Genomic DNA, 18,979 nt, shown 5'->3' on the forward strand with positions numbered 1-18,979 from the left:
GACTATATTCTGCATCTGTGGGTGATTTTCTTGGTCTGTTGAGGACTATTTGGTTAATTTTATTTAGTTGTCCAAAAAAGTCTAGGTAGCAGGAATGATTGAGTTTTCTTTATTTTTTCTTTCAGTAATTGAGACCACACATAGCTACATATCTGAGAATCAGGTCCAATAAAGGTTTGGTAGTCAGTAGAGAAAACACTGTTTGTATGGGCCGCTCATCACAATATGGTAAAATCTACCGTAAAGCAATCACCTTTTCACCACAGAATGGCTTTTGAGTGTCAAAGAAAGATGTTTTCCAGGGGAATGCAGTCTAGTTGTTGCACTCAGACAAAGTACATTTGGAGATAATTCAGAGTCACTGAGAACCATGCATTCATTTCTTTGCTTTTGTGTCTTTAATACCTAATCTTGTGAAGCCAATGACCTAATACTCAGCTCTTTGAAAAATGTCCGTTTTCTGTGCCCTTTTGTAGAATTCAAAGCACGTGTGCATTCTATCGCTACTACTAGCAGTAGTAATCAGTATTGTTGTAATTATAAACTTAAAAAATTTTTAAGAGAATAAAACTTTGCATTTTGCAATGTTTTTGAGTTTCTAAGCCCTTTCTTATTGATCACCTCTCAACAACTAGGTGATAGATAGGGAAGATCCTCTGATATCAGTTGATGCTACTAGGCAAGAGCTTCCTAATGCCACTTAGTAAATTAGTGAAAGGCTGAGAGTGGAACAGGATGCTGCTTGTCACCTGTCTTGTTACACTCCATGAGTATCTTTTAATGTATTTGCAGAACTCTATCCTCTCTTTTTGTAAATAATAATTCAAAACTGCATGCTTGAGAGAACATCTCGTAATATTTTCTAAGCATTTGCTATAATAATTAAGGAAATCCCGGTATGCTTCCATGCCTGGTATCTGTACTGTATTTAACATTTGGAGTCAAGTCTTAAAGAGATGACCAGTGTTTATTGTCCAAAATGGGCATGCAAGTTTGGAAACAGTGTTGAATTAGCCATACCTCTCAAAGAGACTCTACAGGCCACCCTAAGCTATTGTCTGCTCTTCTAATAGAACTCTGAGCCTCATCTTTAAGTAAGTCAAGAAATATTCGAAAAATGTTTCTTAGAAAGTATGCAAAATACTAGCCTACCAGCCTGCTACATGGTCAGTGTACACAGGCTACCCTTTGTCTTCTTAGACAGTAAATGGATTGGGGACCTCACAGTTAAAGTTTGGAAACATACTTGATCTTAATTTACTGGTTCAAGACCCCTGTGCTTCTAAAATGAAGTAGGCTAAGTAAGTTATCAGCTTCCCTTTTCCCCTCAGACTTGTGAAGGTTGAGCTCTCAGAATCTGATGAAAGGAGTAGACAGGAATGGTGACATGTCAGTTTCCCAGCATCAGTTTAAATACAGCCCAGTTGGCTCAGACGGTAAAGCGTCCGTCTACAATGTGAGAGACCTGGGTTTGATCCCTGGGTTGGGAAGATTCCCTGGAGAAGGAAATGGCAGCCCACTCCAGTACTCTTGCCTTGAAAATCCCATGGACGGAGGAGCTTGGTGCAGGCTACTATCCATGGGGTGGCAAAGAGTCGGGCACGACTGAGCGACTTCACTTCCACTTTCAGTTTACCTTAGCTAAGATGCCCTGGAGAAGGGAGTGGCTACCTGCCAGAGAAGGCTGGCAGGCTACGGTCCTTGGGGTTGCAAAGAGTGGACACAACTGAGCGACTAAGACTTACCTCAGCTAAGAAATATAAATATGGAGCTTAAAAAAGCATTTCCAAGATGACCTGTTTATTAATTTTTAACTGACGTGTGCCCATTATATGCTTCTTAAGACAGATCTGTGGGAAGAATGTGTATGGAGTTCAGGGGCAGTGTCAGGACTGTTGGGGCCCTAAACCAGGGTACGTATTAAATTCTAATATACTTTGCACAAGATAATTTGCTAAGTATTCACAATGAGGATATCCTTATCATTGTGACAACGAAAGAGTTAGTCACTCAGTTGTGTCCGACTCTCTGCGACCCCATGGACTGTAGCCTACCAGGCTCCTTTGTCCATGGAATTCTCCAGACAAGAATACTGGACTGGGTAGCCAGTGCCTTCAGGGGTTCTTGCTGACCCAGGGATCAAACCTGGTCTCCTGTCTTGCCTGCAGATTCTTCACCATCTGATCCACCAGCGAAGGCCCAGTTACTAAAACTGGGACCTACATAAAAGTGAATTTGCAGTATTACTGAAGTTGAACAACCTGAGAAATTATCCCAGTGTGGCTCAGCATATTATGTAATCAGGGACAGGATTTTTCCAAAGTAGGTCAAGTAAGACTTAATTTCTAGATAGGAGTCCCACCGGCACTAGCTGCGAAGACTAGGAGTCACCAGGACAGAGATGAAGGATAGACTATTTTACAACTAAACAAACCTATTGATGAAAAAACTGTATTATTTCAAAGCCATTATATAAGATCACATCAGGTTAGTTTGCATTTTTGTCAATAAAACAGAGCAATCCTTTTCCTGAATTTAAGACATGTTCATACATTTTTATTTAAAATCGTTTGATTCAGTTTGTATATAGCTATACTTTTATTATTGCTCAGATACTTAGCCCAAACCTTATGTGGTACTAGCAGTTTTCATGCTAGAAATCTGTCACGTGGTATATTTTCTTACATGGCTTTAGGTCATTTTGGATAACAGATGCCTACATGAACTCAAGAATGTCAGTTATAGTATGCTACCCAATTTTTAACTTTGCTTATCACAAGAGAATGCATATTTATAATAGTGAAGTAAAAGCCTGTCAAATCTGTAAGAATAGTATAAAACTGCAGTTCAAAAAATGTATTTTATGCATATACTTTCATAACACCTTCTTGATGTTGTATCAAAACCATACTTGGTTAGTGCCGTCAGTATGTAGGTTTATAAAGTAGCAAAAGCATTAAAGCTTCTGTCTACAATGTGGGAGACCTGGGTTCGATCCCTGGGTTGGGAAGTTCCCTGGAGAAGGAAATGGCAACCCGCTCCAGTACTCTTGCCTAGAAAATCCCATGGGTGGAGGAGCCTGGTGTCCATGGGGTCACAAAGATCGGACATGACTGAGCAACTTCACTTCACACAATTATACACATCATCAGTTCAGTCGCTCAGTCATGTCAGAGTCTTTGCAACCCCATGGACTGTAGCACACCATGCTTCCCTGTCCATCACCAACTCCCAGAGCTTGCTCAAACTCATGCCCATCGAGTAAGTGATGCCATCCAACCATCTCATCCTCTGTCGTCCCCTTCTCCTCCTGCCTTCAAACTTTCCCAGCATCAGGGTCTTTTCCAATTACTCAGCTCTTCACATCAGGTGGCCAAAGTATTGGAGTTTCAGCTTCAGCATCAGTCCTTCCAATGAACACCCAGGACTGATCTCCTTTAGGATGGACTGGTTGGATTTCCTTGCAGTCCAAGGGACTCTCAAGAGTCTTCTCCAACACCACAGTTCAAAAGCATCAATTCTTCGGTAGTCAGCTTTCTTTATGGTCCAACTCTCACATCCAAACATGCCTACAGGAAAAACCATAGCTTTGACTATATGGACATTTGTCAGTAAAGTAATCTCTGCTTTTTAATATACTGTCTAGTTTTGTCATAGATTTTCTTCCAAGGAGAAAGCATCTTTTAATTTCATGGCTGCAGTCACCATCTGCAGTGATTTTGGAGCCCAAGAAAATAAAGTCTGTCACTATTTCCATTGTTCCCCCATCTATTTTCCATGAAGTGCTGGGACTGGATGCCATTATCTTAATTTTTGAATGTCACGTTTTAAGCCAACTTTTTCACTCTCCTCTTTCACTTTTCATCAAAAGACTTTATAGTTCCTTATATACATAATAGAACTTAAAATACTATTTTATTAGCTAATTAATTTCTATTCTATTCCAGTTTGAATTTCAACTAGACATTTTCAGCATCTATAAAGATACTCACTAAGTATTTGGGTATATATCAAAGGTTGAATATTAAATGCTGTTATTATGCAATTTTGATATTATTAAGATATTATTCTAAATGATAAAAATCAGGAAAATACCCTTTCCAATATTAACTGGAATACTATCAATATGGGTAGCTAGCTTTGTTTTCTACATCCTCTGTGAATTGTCATTTATTGATGTTACCAGCAGATTGGTGAACTTTTTTGAAAGTGGATTATTTTTCAGACAACTTTATCACAGTAAATGCATTATCATCTACCATGTTGCTTATGCCAGAAACCTAGGAGTCATTTTTGATGACTTTTCCTCCTTTGCCCTTGACAGTCGATCAATCACCAAGTGCTGTCAAAATAGATATTTTGATAGACATCTAAAAATAGATATTGCATCTCTTCACTTTTCTGCCCTCCTCCACCGTTTTTAAGGTCTCTTCTTTATGGCCTTTGCCTAAAAATTCAACTGGCTACAGTAGGAAGTGTGGCTGATATTCTACAGAATAAATTGCTCAACAAATATTCATGGAAGAAAAGGAGTTTAAAAAGTGTTGCTAGGTGATTTACCTTTCTCAGGGCCCCTTTTGATTTTGGAAGAAAAATAGTCGTGTCAACACACAAATAAGGTCCACGTTTGAGCAATGTTACTAAATGTGCTATTTTTTCTCCTTCCTACCCTACTTCCTTTTGCCTCTCTTTAATTTGTTGGTTTTCTGACAAAGGATGAAGAATTCAAGAGATGTTCATATCCATGATTCAAAATAAATCTGCCTTCCTTGTATTTGCCATGATATTAACAATGTAGAGAGACAAAGGATTAAAAAGTTTTCTCTTCTCATGGATTTTATGATCGTTAATCAAAGTATTGATGCAGACCAAAAAAGTCAGAAGCAGCATATGGGACTGACTGTGTGATTAAACAAGGGTGGTACTTTTTTCCCTACAAATATCGATTTTACATTCTTTTGCTAAACCTTTATGGGGTGTTTACTTGGAAAGGCATAGAAAAGGCACAAGGGAGAAGAAATTGATGACTCTGACATGAAGCTTTGGGGAGCAGTTATCAACAGGAGGACAAAGAGTAAATAAAAATGTTTGTGGATGAAATAGAAAACATTTCTAATGATTGCAATTGGCGTTAAAGATTTACATCCTGAAGAAGGGCTTAGGAGTGGGTTGCCATTTCCTTCTCCAACGCATGAAAGTGAAAAAATAAAGTGAAGTCGCTCAGTCGTGTCCGACTCCTAGCGACCCCATGGACTGCAGCCCACAAGGCCCTTCCATCCATGGGATTTTCCAGGCAAGAGTACTGGAGTGGGGTGCCATTGCCTTCTCCGAGGTTTATAGGGAAAGCACAAATATAACAAAATCATTTTAAGGAGATGGTTGGAAAATATTTGTATGATAAAACTTTGTTACTTTATATAATATATACTTGAGTACATTACTGAGAGTGCTATGACACATTTGATTGCTTACTTATATTTAATGTAAAGGTGCGAGGAATAGTTGACATTAATGGATGAAGCTACAGAGCAAGTGCTGTCTTTAGGCATGATTCTAAAATCCCACTGCCTAAAGCTGGACATCCTGGAATATGAAGTCAAGTGGGGGTTATGAAGTATTACTATGCTTTCTGCCTAGAAAAGTTCCTTTAGCATTTGTTGTAAAATTGCTTTAGTGGCTCTAAATTCTCTTAATTCTTGCTTGTCTATAAAACTTGTGATATCTCCATCAAATCTGATCGAGAGTCTTGCTGGGTAGAGTATTCTTGGTTACAGGATCTTCCCTTTCATCACTTGGGATATATTGTGCCATCCCCTCCTAGCTTGCAGAATTACTGTTGAGAAATCAGCTTGTAACTTATGGGAACTCCTTTGTTGCTTTTAATATTTTATCTTTGTCTTTAATTTTCACCATTTTGATTGCTCTGTGTCTCATTGTGTTAATCCTTGGGTTTATCCTGCCTGGGACCCTATGTGGCTTCCCTGGTAACTCAGCTGGTAAACAATCTGCCTGCAATGCAGGAGACCCTGGTTTGATTCCTGAGTCAGGAAGATCCCCTGGAGAAGAGATAGGCTACCCACTGCAGTATTCTTGGGCTTCCCTGGTGGCTCAGCTAGTAAAGAATCTGCCTGCAATGAGAAAGACCTGAGTTTGATCCCTGGGTTCAGAAGGTCCCCCAGCTTCCTGGATTTGGTTGACTAATTCCTTTCCCATGTTAGGGAAGTTTTCAGCTATTATCTCTTCAAATATTTTTGGGGGGTCCTTTCTGTCTTCTCCTGGGACCCTATAATGACAATGTTGATGTGTTTAATGTTGTCCCAGAGGTCTCTCAGGCTGTTTTATTTTTTATTTTTTCCTTATTTTTCCTATATTCCATTGTGCAGCAGTGATTTCCACCATTCTGTCCTCCGGATCACTTATCCATTCTTCTCCCTTGGTTATTTTGCTATAGATTCCTTCTAGTGCCTTTTTCATCTCTGTTTGTAAACATTTTTGGTCTTTGGCAAACATCTTTTGCATCTTCTCAATTTTTGCCTCCATGCTTTTTCTGAGATCCTGGATCATCTTCATGATCATTATTTTGAATTCTTTTTCTGGAAGGTTGCTGCTGCTGCTGCTGCTAAGTCTCTTCAGTCGTGTCCGACTCTGTGCGACCCCATAGACAGCATGGGATTGTCCCTTGGATTCTCCAGGCAAGAATACTGGAGTGGGTTGCCGTTTTTGCCTATCTCCAATTCATTTACTTGTTTTTCTGGGGATTTATCTTGTTCCATTATCTGGGATATAATGCCATTTCTTTTCATTTTGGTTAAATTTCTGTGAGTGTGGTGTTCATTCAGGAGGCCATGGGATTGTAGTTCTTGCTTCCGTCTGCCTTCTGGTGGATGAGAATAAGAGACTTGCGCAAGCTTCCTGATGGGAGGGACTGGCTGTGGGGAAAACTGGGTCTTTCTCTGGTGGGCAGGGCCTTCCTTGCCCAGTAAATCATTAATCCAATTGTCTGCTGATGTGTGGGACTGTGCCTCCTCTCTGTTAGTTGTTCTGGGGCGACCCAGTCCTGGAGTCTACAGACTCTATGGTACGGCCAATGGCCACCACCAAGAGGGCTTACAGCAGCACACACCTCCCAGGACTGCTGCTGCCAGCATCCCTGGCCCCGCGGCAGCCCACTGCCAACCCATACGTCTGCAGGAGACGCATAGACAGGTCTGGCTCAGCCTCCTGTAGCGTCACGTATCCTTTCCCCTGAGTACTGGTGCACACAAGGTTTTGTTTGTGCCCTCTAAGAGCGGAGTCTCTGTTTCCCCCAGTCCTGTGTAAGTCCTGTAATCAAGTTCTGCTGGCCTTCAAAGTCAAATCCCCCGGGGATTCCCAGTCCCTTTGCTTTGGTATTACAGTTCTCCAGTTTGTGGGTTGCCCACCCAGCAGCTATGGGATTTGATTTTATCATGATTGCACCCCTCCTATCATCTCATTGCCATTTCTCCTTTGTCCTTGGACATGGGATATGTTTTTTTGTTGTGTTCCAGTGCCCTTCTGCCATTGATTGTTCAGTAGCTAGTTGCGATTTTTGTGTTCTTGCAGGAAAAGATGAGCACATGTCCTTCTACTCTGCCATCATGAACCAATCCTCCCATGCCTTTCTTTATTCTCTGTCTCCTTATCTTTTTAAAATTTTTATTTGTTAATTTATTTTTATTGAAGTAAAGTTGCTTTACAATAGTGTGTCAGTTTCTGCTGTACAGCAAAGTGAATCAGCTAAACATATACATATACCCCCTCTTTTTTGGATTTACTTCACATTTAGGTCATCGCAGAACATTGAGTGGGAAAAGGCAATGGTACCACACTCTAGTACTCTTACCTGGAAAATCCCATGGACAAAGGAGCCTGGAAGGCCACAGTCCATGGGGTCGCTGAGGGTCGGACACGACTGAGCAACTTCACTTTCACTTTTCACTTTCATGCACTGGAAAGGGAAATGGCAACCCACTCCAGGGTTGTTGCCTGGAGAATCCCAGGGACAGGGGAGCCTGGTGGGCAGCCGTCTATGGGGTCACACAGAGTCGGATACGACTGAAGCGACTTAGCAGCTGAACATTGAGTAAACTCATGAGTTATCTATTTTATACCAGTAGTATAAATATGCCAATCCCAGTCTCCCTATCCATCCCACCCACCCCCTTACCCCACAAATATTCATGTGTTGCCTCCTTATCTCTTAATCTCTTTCTCTTTTGCTCTTTTTCTTTTCTCTTTCCTCCCTTAAAGTATTTATAATTTCCTGCATGACTATGTGCACCAGCACTCTAATCTGATGGAAGTTCTGTGTTCCCACTGTCTTTTTTTTTTAATCCATACCATAAGCCTTTGAGGTCGGTACTGTTATTAGTTCATAATGCAGATGAGAAAACTTAGGCCCAGAGAGCTTAAGTGGTTCCTTGACTGATAAGGAAGGTGACTAATATGGATGTGAGCAGTGTGACCCTGAGGCATGGGGATCAGTTACTTAGCTATGTCTGTGTTCTGGGCCATTGTAAATTATGTTCTGAATTAAGACAGAGGCAGAGGGAATGTAAATAAGGGGATAGGTCAGGGACACAATGAAAATAGGGTTTTTGGAAGTGTTGATGGGCTCTCTTTAATAAAATCTGTAGAGCCTCACGAGTACTGAAAGCATATTCCATTCTTCAAGGAAGTTCACATGAGATTCAACACATTCCCATAAATATAGAAGAGATACAAGGGGCAGAGTCTAAAAATAACTTTGAATTAAATTTGAAGATCCTTAGGTTTCTGCTGTGTTTCAGTCAAGGTGTTCTTATTTGCTGCAAAGATCTTCATATGGTACCCTCCAGCTGTCTTCTATGAGAGTGCTATCCAGATAAAACAACTTAAGGGAAAAGGGGGGGGTGGTTTCTCCTTGGGCATTAAATCTATTTTAAAAAGTAGATGGTGGACTCACAGGAGATTCTGAGACCACAACTTTGCTGAAGACAGTGCAGTATAATGCTGAAAAACTGTGGGTTGGAACTTATAGAGAGAATGGAGTTCAGATCCTGGCTTTGTCTAGAAGCTTCTTGATCTCTTATGTAAAACAAGAGTAAAGGTAGTTTGTTCTCAAAGTTATATTGCATTACTTGCTTCTTAGTGATTGTGGATTGTATGTTCTCAATAAACATGACTCCTCTGCTCAAAACTCTAACACCTAGTCATTATCAGCTCTAATCTAGTTTGTATCCTGCTGTTTAAGGTCTTATACCAAACTTGTAACTTAGACTTTTCAAAGTCTCAGCAGAAACCCTTGCTTTGTAGCCTCTTTATCATCCCTGGTGTTTCACACTCACTCCCAAGAAACAGAGCTCTTGATCCATCTCTGCTCACAGCTCAACCCACCTTGAGGCCAGATTCCTTGTCCAAGCTTCATCAGACTAGGATCCTCAAGAGCTGCCAGTCTGTCTTCTCCATCATCGTATACCCACCTTCGTACAGTGTCCTTCATGAAATAGACATTTGATGATGGAAATCTTATATTAACATTGTTTTTCAATGTGTCTTTTTTTGTTGTCCCACTAAGCAAATCCTTAGTAAATACTCAATTGACAAAAAAAAGGCTCTCTACTACTGAACATGTTTGAAGAGGGGCTAGTCTTCTCCTGTACTTCACTCTAGAGAGAGTGAGGCCAGCTGTAGGTTTGCAATATGATATATGGAATTGAAAACAGAAATTTGTGAATGTAGCCTCTGAAAAAAAAATTTGAGGGTGGAGTCATGAGCTTATCTAATTTTTTTTTCCGTTTTGTTAGTTATTACTTATGCACATCTAGGGTGAAGAAAGAATTAAGGAGTGGATTAATGGAGTCCCTGAGAAGGATAATAACCACATCACCAAATTGGACAGGGTTATCTCAGACAGTTAGGAGATAATGACCAAGAAAATCCTTTCTTTTAAATCAATAAGCCTAACTGCTCTCCACCATTCTCACTTGTAAACAGATTCATTTTGGTGATAATCAATGAAGGGATATAGGGATTTGGAGAAGTTCAGTTTTGTGGTTCTTTTTTTCCAAATCTGAAAAATGAAATTAATGCTTGACTCAAGATAGAACACAGCAACACTGAAAAGGATTACTTTTTCCCTTCAAGTAATGAAAGGACCTAGAATTGATTTTTCAAAAGTCGAAGGTCATGTGTTTAAGTACTTTTAATAAAAATCATTACCAGTCTTGCCCGTGAAGACCAGGTTGTGACAGGTTTAGGTGGCTTGGTGAGGGGACGGGCATTAAAATCCACTTTCATTTAACTTCCCAATACAGTATAATCTGGGATATCCTGGCATGTCATCTGCAGAAGATCCTATGCAGGAACAGTTTGATCTTTGCAATCTGCTGCTGCTTGCTTGAAATCAGTGAGAAAGTATAAAAGATGCTAATAAACTTAGCATATGAAAATGAATTAAAAAGCTGAAATTATTTCAAAAGATGAATAATAACCATTAAGGGGTTTGCCTCCTGGTGTCCAGAGCATATAATGGATTCTATTAATTAGTTGCTGCCTGACATTGATACTAAGGTATTGGTCATGTGAGAGTAAGTTACACAATCACTGCAAGTTCCTCGAATACTATAAAGAAAAATTATTGTCTGTCACTAAGTATTGTTCATGTAATCATTAGTATAATTAAAATCTCCAAGTTTATCAAGTGATTTGCAATCATTTGTTAGAAATACTAAACACAGTTATTCTCCTGTTTTCAATATGTGGTCATTTATAAGACTTATGAGAGGTCACTCAACAAAGTCATAGCAAAGCTTTAACTTGAACTCATAAGATTTTACCTCTTGGTCTAAGATCTTAATTTTTTTTTTAATTTTCTATTTGAATATAAGTTTGTCTTTAAAAAACAGACTTTTAGTCCTTAGAAAATGACCCTTCTTGATTTGCCAAGAGCTACTAAGGCAAAAGTCTATTGGATATATTAAAAACTAATTATTTAAATTCAGTTTTTATTCCTCACAATAGTATTTTTAGAATAATCAAGGTGATTAGAATTTCCACGTAGAGGCTCTATGGTTGTTTACTTTAGTATGAAATAATAAAAAGGACATTAGACTCAATAGTCTGATAATCGTCCTGTGATGATACAGTGTGACTCCTGCACATTCATTTAACACAATTATCTCCTTTATGAAATTGCAAAGTGGTAAAAATATCAGCCATGACTGTCTTGAGGCATTGAAAAATAAAAAATAGATGTATAGTGGAGTATAAATATAAGGCATAATTCTTTATCCAATCTGGTTTTCTTTACTACTATCTAAAACATTTGCGAGCAAAGAACACATCCATGCATGTGCATGGATGTGTGTGTGGACGGAGTCAGGAAAGGTGTGTGTGTGTGTGTGCATGCACATACTTAAGGCTATGTTTCTTTGGATGCCGAGGACAATATATTGCTATTTTATTCATGAGTTTCTTCCCCAAAACTTAACCAAATGCCGTAACCACATTGATCTAACCATGTTTTTCCTTAGCATGGCCTAAAATACTGTTCTTCTTTCAATCTGCCTTTCCATTACATTGTCCTACATGTCCCATTTGCTCTAGCCACTATGTAGTTACTTGACCTTCACTTGAAGAGGCTCTATATTGTCATGACCCCTTGAACTTGCGCTCAGTATTCACTTTATCTTAAATATCTTATCTATCCCCTCCATAAATCTCACATTTAAAGGATGGACTGTTTGTCAAGTCTTTCTTGACCACATGACACAGAATTAACTTCTCCATTTATTATACTTTCATTGTATTTTCTGGAATTATCTATTTAGCACTTTGTTTTCATTATGAGTTTATATCTCTATTTCCTCAACCAGAATGAATATACTATCATGATTTATAAAAGTCCCAAAGCTAGTGCTTGCAACACAGCAGAGATGTAGTCAATATATTTTGAATGAATAATAACTGAATGAGTTAGGCTCTCAGCCTTTGGAACTCCCTCGAGAGGCAACATTAAATAGTAAAGAATCCCAGCTTCAAACTGGTATTATCTCAGTTCATATCCTGCCTCCATCACTTACTGCCTCATGGTTTCAAGCTACTTAACCATTCTATCTCCCTGTTGACATGATTGTACAAAGGCCATAATGATAGACCTTAACTCACTGGGTCATTGTGAGGATAAAAAGTATAACTCGTGTATATGTGGGGTGACTGGACCAGTTCCAGGTCTAGAATATGTGCAAAAAAAGTAACATGTATTATTAAGAATGCAAAAATGTTGCTTAGTTTCCTATATTTAAAAAACAATAGAGGTGATGTAAGGAGAAGGCGATGGCACCCCACTCCAGTGCTTTTGCCTGGAAAATCCCAGGGACAGGGGAGCCTGATGGGCTGCCGTCTATGGGGTCGCACAGAGTCGGACACTACTGAAGTGACTTAGCAGCAGCAGCAGCAGCAGGGGTGATGTAAATGCTTTCAGTAGTGCCATACTCTTTCAAATATATTCTGACAACTTAAATATTCAGATTAATTTTATATGGCTGAGTTCTTCTGTAATTATTAATATGTTTATTATATCATTGTCAGTTCAGTTCAGTTGCTCAGTCCTATCTGACTTTTTGCGACCCCATGGACCAGAGCACGCCAGGCCTCCCTGTCCATCACCAACTCCCAGAGTTCACTCAAACTCATTCCTACTGAGCTGGTGATGCCATCCAACCATCTCATCCTCTGTCATCCCCTTCTCCTCCCACCTTCAATCTTGCCCAGCATCAGTCTTTTCAGATGAGTCAGCTCTTCACGTCAGGTTGCAAAGTATTGGAGTTTCAGCTTCAGCATCAGTCCTTCCAATGAACACCCAGGACTGATTTCCTTTAGGATGGACTGGTTGGATCGCCTTGCAGTCCAAGAGACTCCCAAGGGTCTTCTCCAACACCACAGTTCAAAAGCATCATTTCTTCAGTGCTCAGCTTTCTTTATAGTCCAATTCTCACATCCATACAGGACTACTGGAAAAACAATAGCCTTGACTAGACAGACCTTTGTTGGCAAAGTAAAGTCTCTGCTTTTTAATATGTTGTCTAGGTTGGTCATAACTTTTCTTCCAAGGAGTATGTGTCTTTTAATTTCATGGCTGCAGTCACTATCTGCAGTGGTTTTGGAGCCCCCAGAAATAAAGCCTGCCACTGTTTCCAGTTTCCCCATCTATTTGTCATGAAGTGATGGGACTGGATGCCATCTTAGTTTTCTGAATGTTGAGCTTTAAGCCAACTTTTTCACTCTCCTCTTTCACTTTCAGCAAGAGGCTCTTTAGCTCTTCTTCACCTTCTGCCATAAGGGTGGTGTCATCTGCATATCTGAGGTTATTGATATTTCTCCCGGCAATCTTGATTCCAGCTTGTGCTTCTTCCAGCCCAGTGTTTCTCATGATGTACTCTGTATATATGTTAAATAAGCAGAGTAACAATACACAGCCTTGATGTACTCCTTTTCCTGTTTGGAACCAGTCTGTTGTTCCATGTCCAGTTCTAACTGTTGCTTCCTGACCTGCATACGGGTGTCTCAAGAGGCAGATCAGGTGGTCTGGTATTCCCATCTCTCTCTGAAAAGAGATGGGAATACAATTATATCATTGTATTTGATCCTTATTATTTGTAGACTCTATATCTGCAATTTCACCTACATGCTAAAATTTATTTGTCCCACAGTGTCTCTACAGTCATCTGTAGACTTGCACACTGCACCTATGGGGATCAGTGAAAACTTTGTGTCTCCAGGAACACGTTTTCCCAGCTGAGGCTGAACAAGGAGATGCTCTGTCGTCTTGTTTCAGTTCTCATGTTGTAACCAAGTGTCTCTTTTGTGGTTAAATAAATGCACTTTGGGGCATTCATTTATTGATTTCTTTTGGAAAGTTTGCTGATGAAAATGGTCCCCAAGTGTAATGCTGAAGCCTTGTCGAGTGTCCCTAAGTGCATAAAGGCTGCAGTGTGCCTTATGGAGAAAATACATGTATTAGATGAGCTTTGTTCAGCTGTGCACTGTTGTGCTCTTGATTGTGAGTTCAATGTTAATGCATCAGTGATGATGTTAAATAAGGTGCCATTAAACAGGAGCGCATATGAAACTAGGTGAGGTATTGATGAGTTGACAAAAATGTGTCACCAAAGTCTCAGTAGAACCTGAACTTGTATTTTACCTGGGAACAATATTCCAGTATTGTTCAAATTCCGTGTCTGCAATACCTTTACAGAAAATAACTACTGCAAATGATGAGAACTGATTCTAGCTGGCATGTTCGTTGAATTTTTTTTTTTTTTAATGCTGAGCAAATAGCTGTGACTTTTTAAAATCTTTTTACGGAAACTGAATCATTTGTAGAGAGCTAGCTAATTTGTAACAGATCTGGAAGAACGGGCTCAAGCTCCCATATCGCTGGAGCACACTGCTGTGTCTCTGCTAGGCGGTCCTGGGATTGTGGACCAAGGGTTCAGAAATCCATTCCTTGGCATTGAGTTTGGTTAGTTAGTCGTCAGTCACTCAGTTGTGTCCGATTCTTTGCAACCCCGTGGACTGTAGTCCACTAGGCTCCTATGTCCATAAGATTTCTCAGGCAAGAATCCTGGAGTGGGTTGCCATTTCCTTCTCCAGGGGATCTTCCCAACTCAGGGATTTTTGCCTCTGATGATCATTTATTTTTCGATTGGTCTAAAAGAACAATTTTATGTGTTTGTTTTATAAATTAATTTAAAATTTCTTCAAAATATTACATATGCATTATTTTAGGTTAATTAATATCAGTGAGGCTTGTAACAAAGACCACTAGATTCTTCCCTACCTGTTTCCAGACTGTTCTCATTCCTTCCGGCTCCCATATCCATCACTTTTAGCTGTTATTTCTTCTGGCATGTACCTTTATGTTTCTCATTAATGTGCCTTTAATGGCCCTTAATTCCCTAATTTCAATTCACCAGTGTTACAGATCATTGACTACATTATTATTATGTCAGGATTCAGCACACATACACCCCATTTCCCTTCCTCAGCCTTCTTCCTTTTCCCTTCCATCTCTTCTTCCTTGTTTTCTTCTATTCCTTCTTCCTTGGATGAAGTATAATTAAAAGTGAAGTGCAGAAATCCTAAATGTTCAGTTCCATGAGTGTATTCATTTGTTAGGGCTGTCATAACAGATTCCACAGACTAAGTGGCTTAAGTCATAGGTGTTTATTCTCTCACGGTTCTGAAGGCTAGAAGTCCAAGATCAAGGTTTATTGTAGCATCATTTCTTCTGAGTCCTCTCTCCTTAACTCGTAGATGGGTGTCTTCTTCCAGGGTCATCATGTGATCGTCCTCAGTGTGTATCTGTGTTCCAGTCTTTTTTTGTCGTGATACCAGGCATGTTGGATTAGGGCCCGCACTAATGGCTTCATCTAACCTTAATTACCTATTTTAAAGCCCTATCTCTAAATAACTTTCTGAGGTATTGGCGATTAGGATATCATCGTATGAACTGGGGTCTTTGGAGGGTGGGTTAGGAGGAGTTCAAAATTTAGCCCGTAACAATGTGTTTTGACAGTTGTATTCACGCATATAGCAAACTTGAACTATGACGCGGTTTTGTTACCCCAAGACGCTTCCTTGTACCCATATCCAGCCAGGTGTTCCAGTGCAGTTACCATGGGCAGCTGCTTCTCTGATGTGCATTACTGTAGACTAGTTTTGTCTATTCTGAAACTTCATATCAATGGAATTATACAGTACAACTCTTTTGACTAGTGTTCTTTAAAACCCAGTCTTGCTGTTTTCCTCACTACCTTTCTGAAAATTCCATATTTCTCTTTCTGTTTTGGATTCTCCATTTGTGGGATTTCAGATCTTTTCCTTTCTTAGTTTGCCTCTCACTTTCCTGGAGCATACCTTCATTAGCCTCCTGGTAAAGGGTACACAGATGGACATCTTGGAAGCCATTCATATCCGAAATATCCCTATACTTATACTAGTATGTGTACATACATGTGTGTTATATTTCCCTCTCACATCATAGTTTATTTGACTAGACATGAAATTCTAGGTTTAAATGTTCTTTTCAATCTTAAAATGTTTTTTGTTTGTTTTTGAGAAATCTGATGCTATTCTTACTCCTGATTATAATTTATACACCCTTTTTTCTTTTTTTTCTCCCATCCATTCTGGAAGATGTTGGATCCTCCCTTCCCCATGATTCTCTAATGTTTCATGTAATATGATTCTTTAAATTTATTAATGTGGTTCTTTTCATTTATTATGTTAGATATTCCATAATCCCTTTCAGAATGAGGTCTCAATCTTCCACTTCTGCAAAGGTTTTATTGAAAGGAAGATTTGGTGTTTTGTTGTTTTGTTTTGCTTTGTTTTGTCTCTAATTTTTAGTGTTTTCTTTATCCTGCTCCTTCATCCTCTTATCTCACTAGCTGAAGTTATAAACTAAACCACCTATTTTTTATCTTTTCTCTCCTATTTCCCTTGATTGTCATTTTCCCCACTGAATTTTGGGAGGCTTTTACTAATTTATTTTCCAATTTATCTGTTGCATATTTAATTTATGCAACCAAATTATGAATGTCATAGGCTTTTAAAAATCTTTTATTTTTTTTATACTTTTACGCTATTTATGGAGTCAGTATCTTCTCTTTGATTATTAGGGTATCAATGACAGTTCTTTGGATCCTTTTTCTGCTCTAAACACTAATGCTTCTTATGCCAAAGGTTTGTTTCAATGTCTGATAGTCAAGAATTATCAGTTTACATAAAAATGCGGTACTCTAAAGGTGATTATGAAGTGCAAATTCTAGTGCATGAGTGGGGGTTATTACGTGAGATTCTCACTGTTGGGAGATTAATTAGGGACCTGGTTGTTGTTTTCTCTTATTCGTTTCAATTTTCTCTAGAGAACAATTATCTGATATTCTGTCTGGGAAGTGTACACCTGGTTGCCGTTGTTCTAGATATCAGATGAAGGAAGAAGACTTGAATGACTCATGTCATTGACTTAACTCTCACCCTTATCTCTGTTCTCTTCTGTGTCTGGTGTCCCTAAATCTGTAGCTTCTGTTTCAGTATCCCTAGAAAATGAAGCTCCTGGCTACACCAAGTTCAGGGAGGGTTAGCTGACTGACTGCTGAATGTGATAAGATTTTCAATCCATCTTCTATCTCAAAATTGTGCTTTAGTCCTGCTTTCTAAGGTACTCAGGAAGCAATAATTCCCAGTCTTCCCTGAATTTTGTCATGCTGATCACCTTGTTTTCATTAATATCTTTAAGGAGGTATGTAGATGTCATCTTTCTCCTTTGGCTCAGTTGCAATACTTTGCTTCTTCTGTAACTTCTAAAAATTTGTTAATATTTCTCATCCATTAGTGGCCTGTTTTCTATTTCCTTATGGCTTTACACCATTTAGAATATTTATTGTCATTTTCGTGGCATTTGCAGTAGAGAGATAGTGATGTATATAATCAATCAAATGAATTGTGTAAATTTGTCAAAATCAGACACACAGCTATAAGAATGGATTTAACTTGGTTCTGAGGGATAATCTCTGACACTTCTTGCATTTCTGCCTTATTTGCACTTAGGTTTGGGTCAGTTCTTTGACCCCATCTTGTTGTTCTTCCTTTCTCTAATGATGTAATTTACATCTGTTATTTTACAGAGTATCAAAGTAAGCTGGCTGCCTCCTCCATCAGGAACACAAAATGGATTTATTACTGGTTATAAAATTCGGCACAGAAAGACAACCCGCAGGGGTGAGATGGAAACACTGGAGCCAAATAACCTCTGGTACCTGTTCACAGGTCAGTGCTCACGTGCTGTGGTCTTAGAAGGTTTCGGTGAATCAAATGCCTCGGCAGTAAAACATACTCTCACTTCAAAGGAACATTCATTTTTCTCCTGGTAGGTGGCATGTACTGGTCTGAACAAGAATAACTTTATATTTTTAACTTGATTCCCTGTAATGCTTTCACAACATGTTTACTTCAATATCACCATTTTAATAAATATATCTTTGAATTCTTATCCATATTAGTATTGCTAACTCAACAATTTCTGTCATCAAATAACATTTAACTGTTTAATAACTTTTAAAATCATGTAATCACATGGTTCCAAGTTTAAGTCATTTCACATGGTTCCAAGTTTAAGTCATTTTGAGCCTTCTCTGCCCAAACTCCAGGAGTGAGAATGAGGCTGGAAAATGGAGAGAGGAGTGGTTTGGGGAATGAAAAGAACAATTATTCTACTTTCCATAAGTATAAAAGTAAATTCACTTCTGTAGCAATATTGGTAAAATTCATGTTGGGTTAAAATTCTTCCTGAAAACTGGACCCAATTTCCATATAGTATTAAGGTAATTTTGATATATATATAAGATGAATAATCATATATTTCCTTTAACTGTTGGAACCATTAATACATGTCAGTCCAATTCCGGGAAAACAGAGACTAAGTCAGGCCTTCAAGTTAATGCATTTAGGGGACAAGCCCAGGAAGGCAAGAATGAAGGAACAAGAGAAGGGACCCAGGGAGGAAAATAAATCAAATGATGACTTCTTGAACTGGCCACAGTTAGAACAAACCCAGAGCCAGCTTGTTCTTGCAGGCTGTTGGGGGTGAGGGGCAGGGTAGGAGAGAGGAGGTTTCAGAAGCCACTGAACTACTGGGGCCCAGTGTGGATGGCTGGATAGAAAGTATGAGCTGTTTCTCTCTTGTCTGTCACTGGTCAAAGTAAGCCCACACAGGTTGTTAACTATTCTCTGCCTCCTGACGGTCCCCTGGGAAGCCAGCATTTCCGGTAAATGCACAAGTGTGAAATTCTCTCCTTGCCTATCAGCACTTAATGGGGATGGCTTGGTCTAGGCTTTGTAGTACCAAAGAGAATGTTGAACAAAGGGTTTGGGAAGCAAAGCAGGTAGCAATGGCAGGAATCGGTGGATCAAG

General features: G+C 39.2%; 1 protein-coding gene across 3 annotated transcripts in view; it reads left to right on the forward strand.

Moving 5' to 3' along the window:
• DCC (DCC netrin 1 receptor) overlaps positions 1-18,979 on the forward strand; it is a 1,303,205-nt gene that overhangs the window by 1,011,058 nt on the left and 273,168 nt on the right. For all 3 annotated transcript variants that reach the window (XM_027525589.1, XM_027525591.1, XM_027525590.1), the window contains exon 13: positions 17,694-17,835. In XM_027525589.1, the coding sequence (XP_027381390.1) occupies positions 17,694-17,835 (142 nt within the window). The remainder of the gene's footprint in view (positions 1-17,693; positions 17,836-18,979) is intronic.

Source organism: Bos indicus x Bos taurus, chromosome 24 (genome assembly GCF_003369695.1).
Source record: "Bos indicus x Bos taurus breed Angus x Brahman F1 hybrid chromosome 24, Bos_hybrid_MaternalHap_v2.0, whole genome shotgun sequence".
Taxonomy (NCBI): Eukaryota; Metazoa; Chordata; class Mammalia; order Artiodactyla; family Bovidae; genus Bos; species Bos indicus x Bos taurus.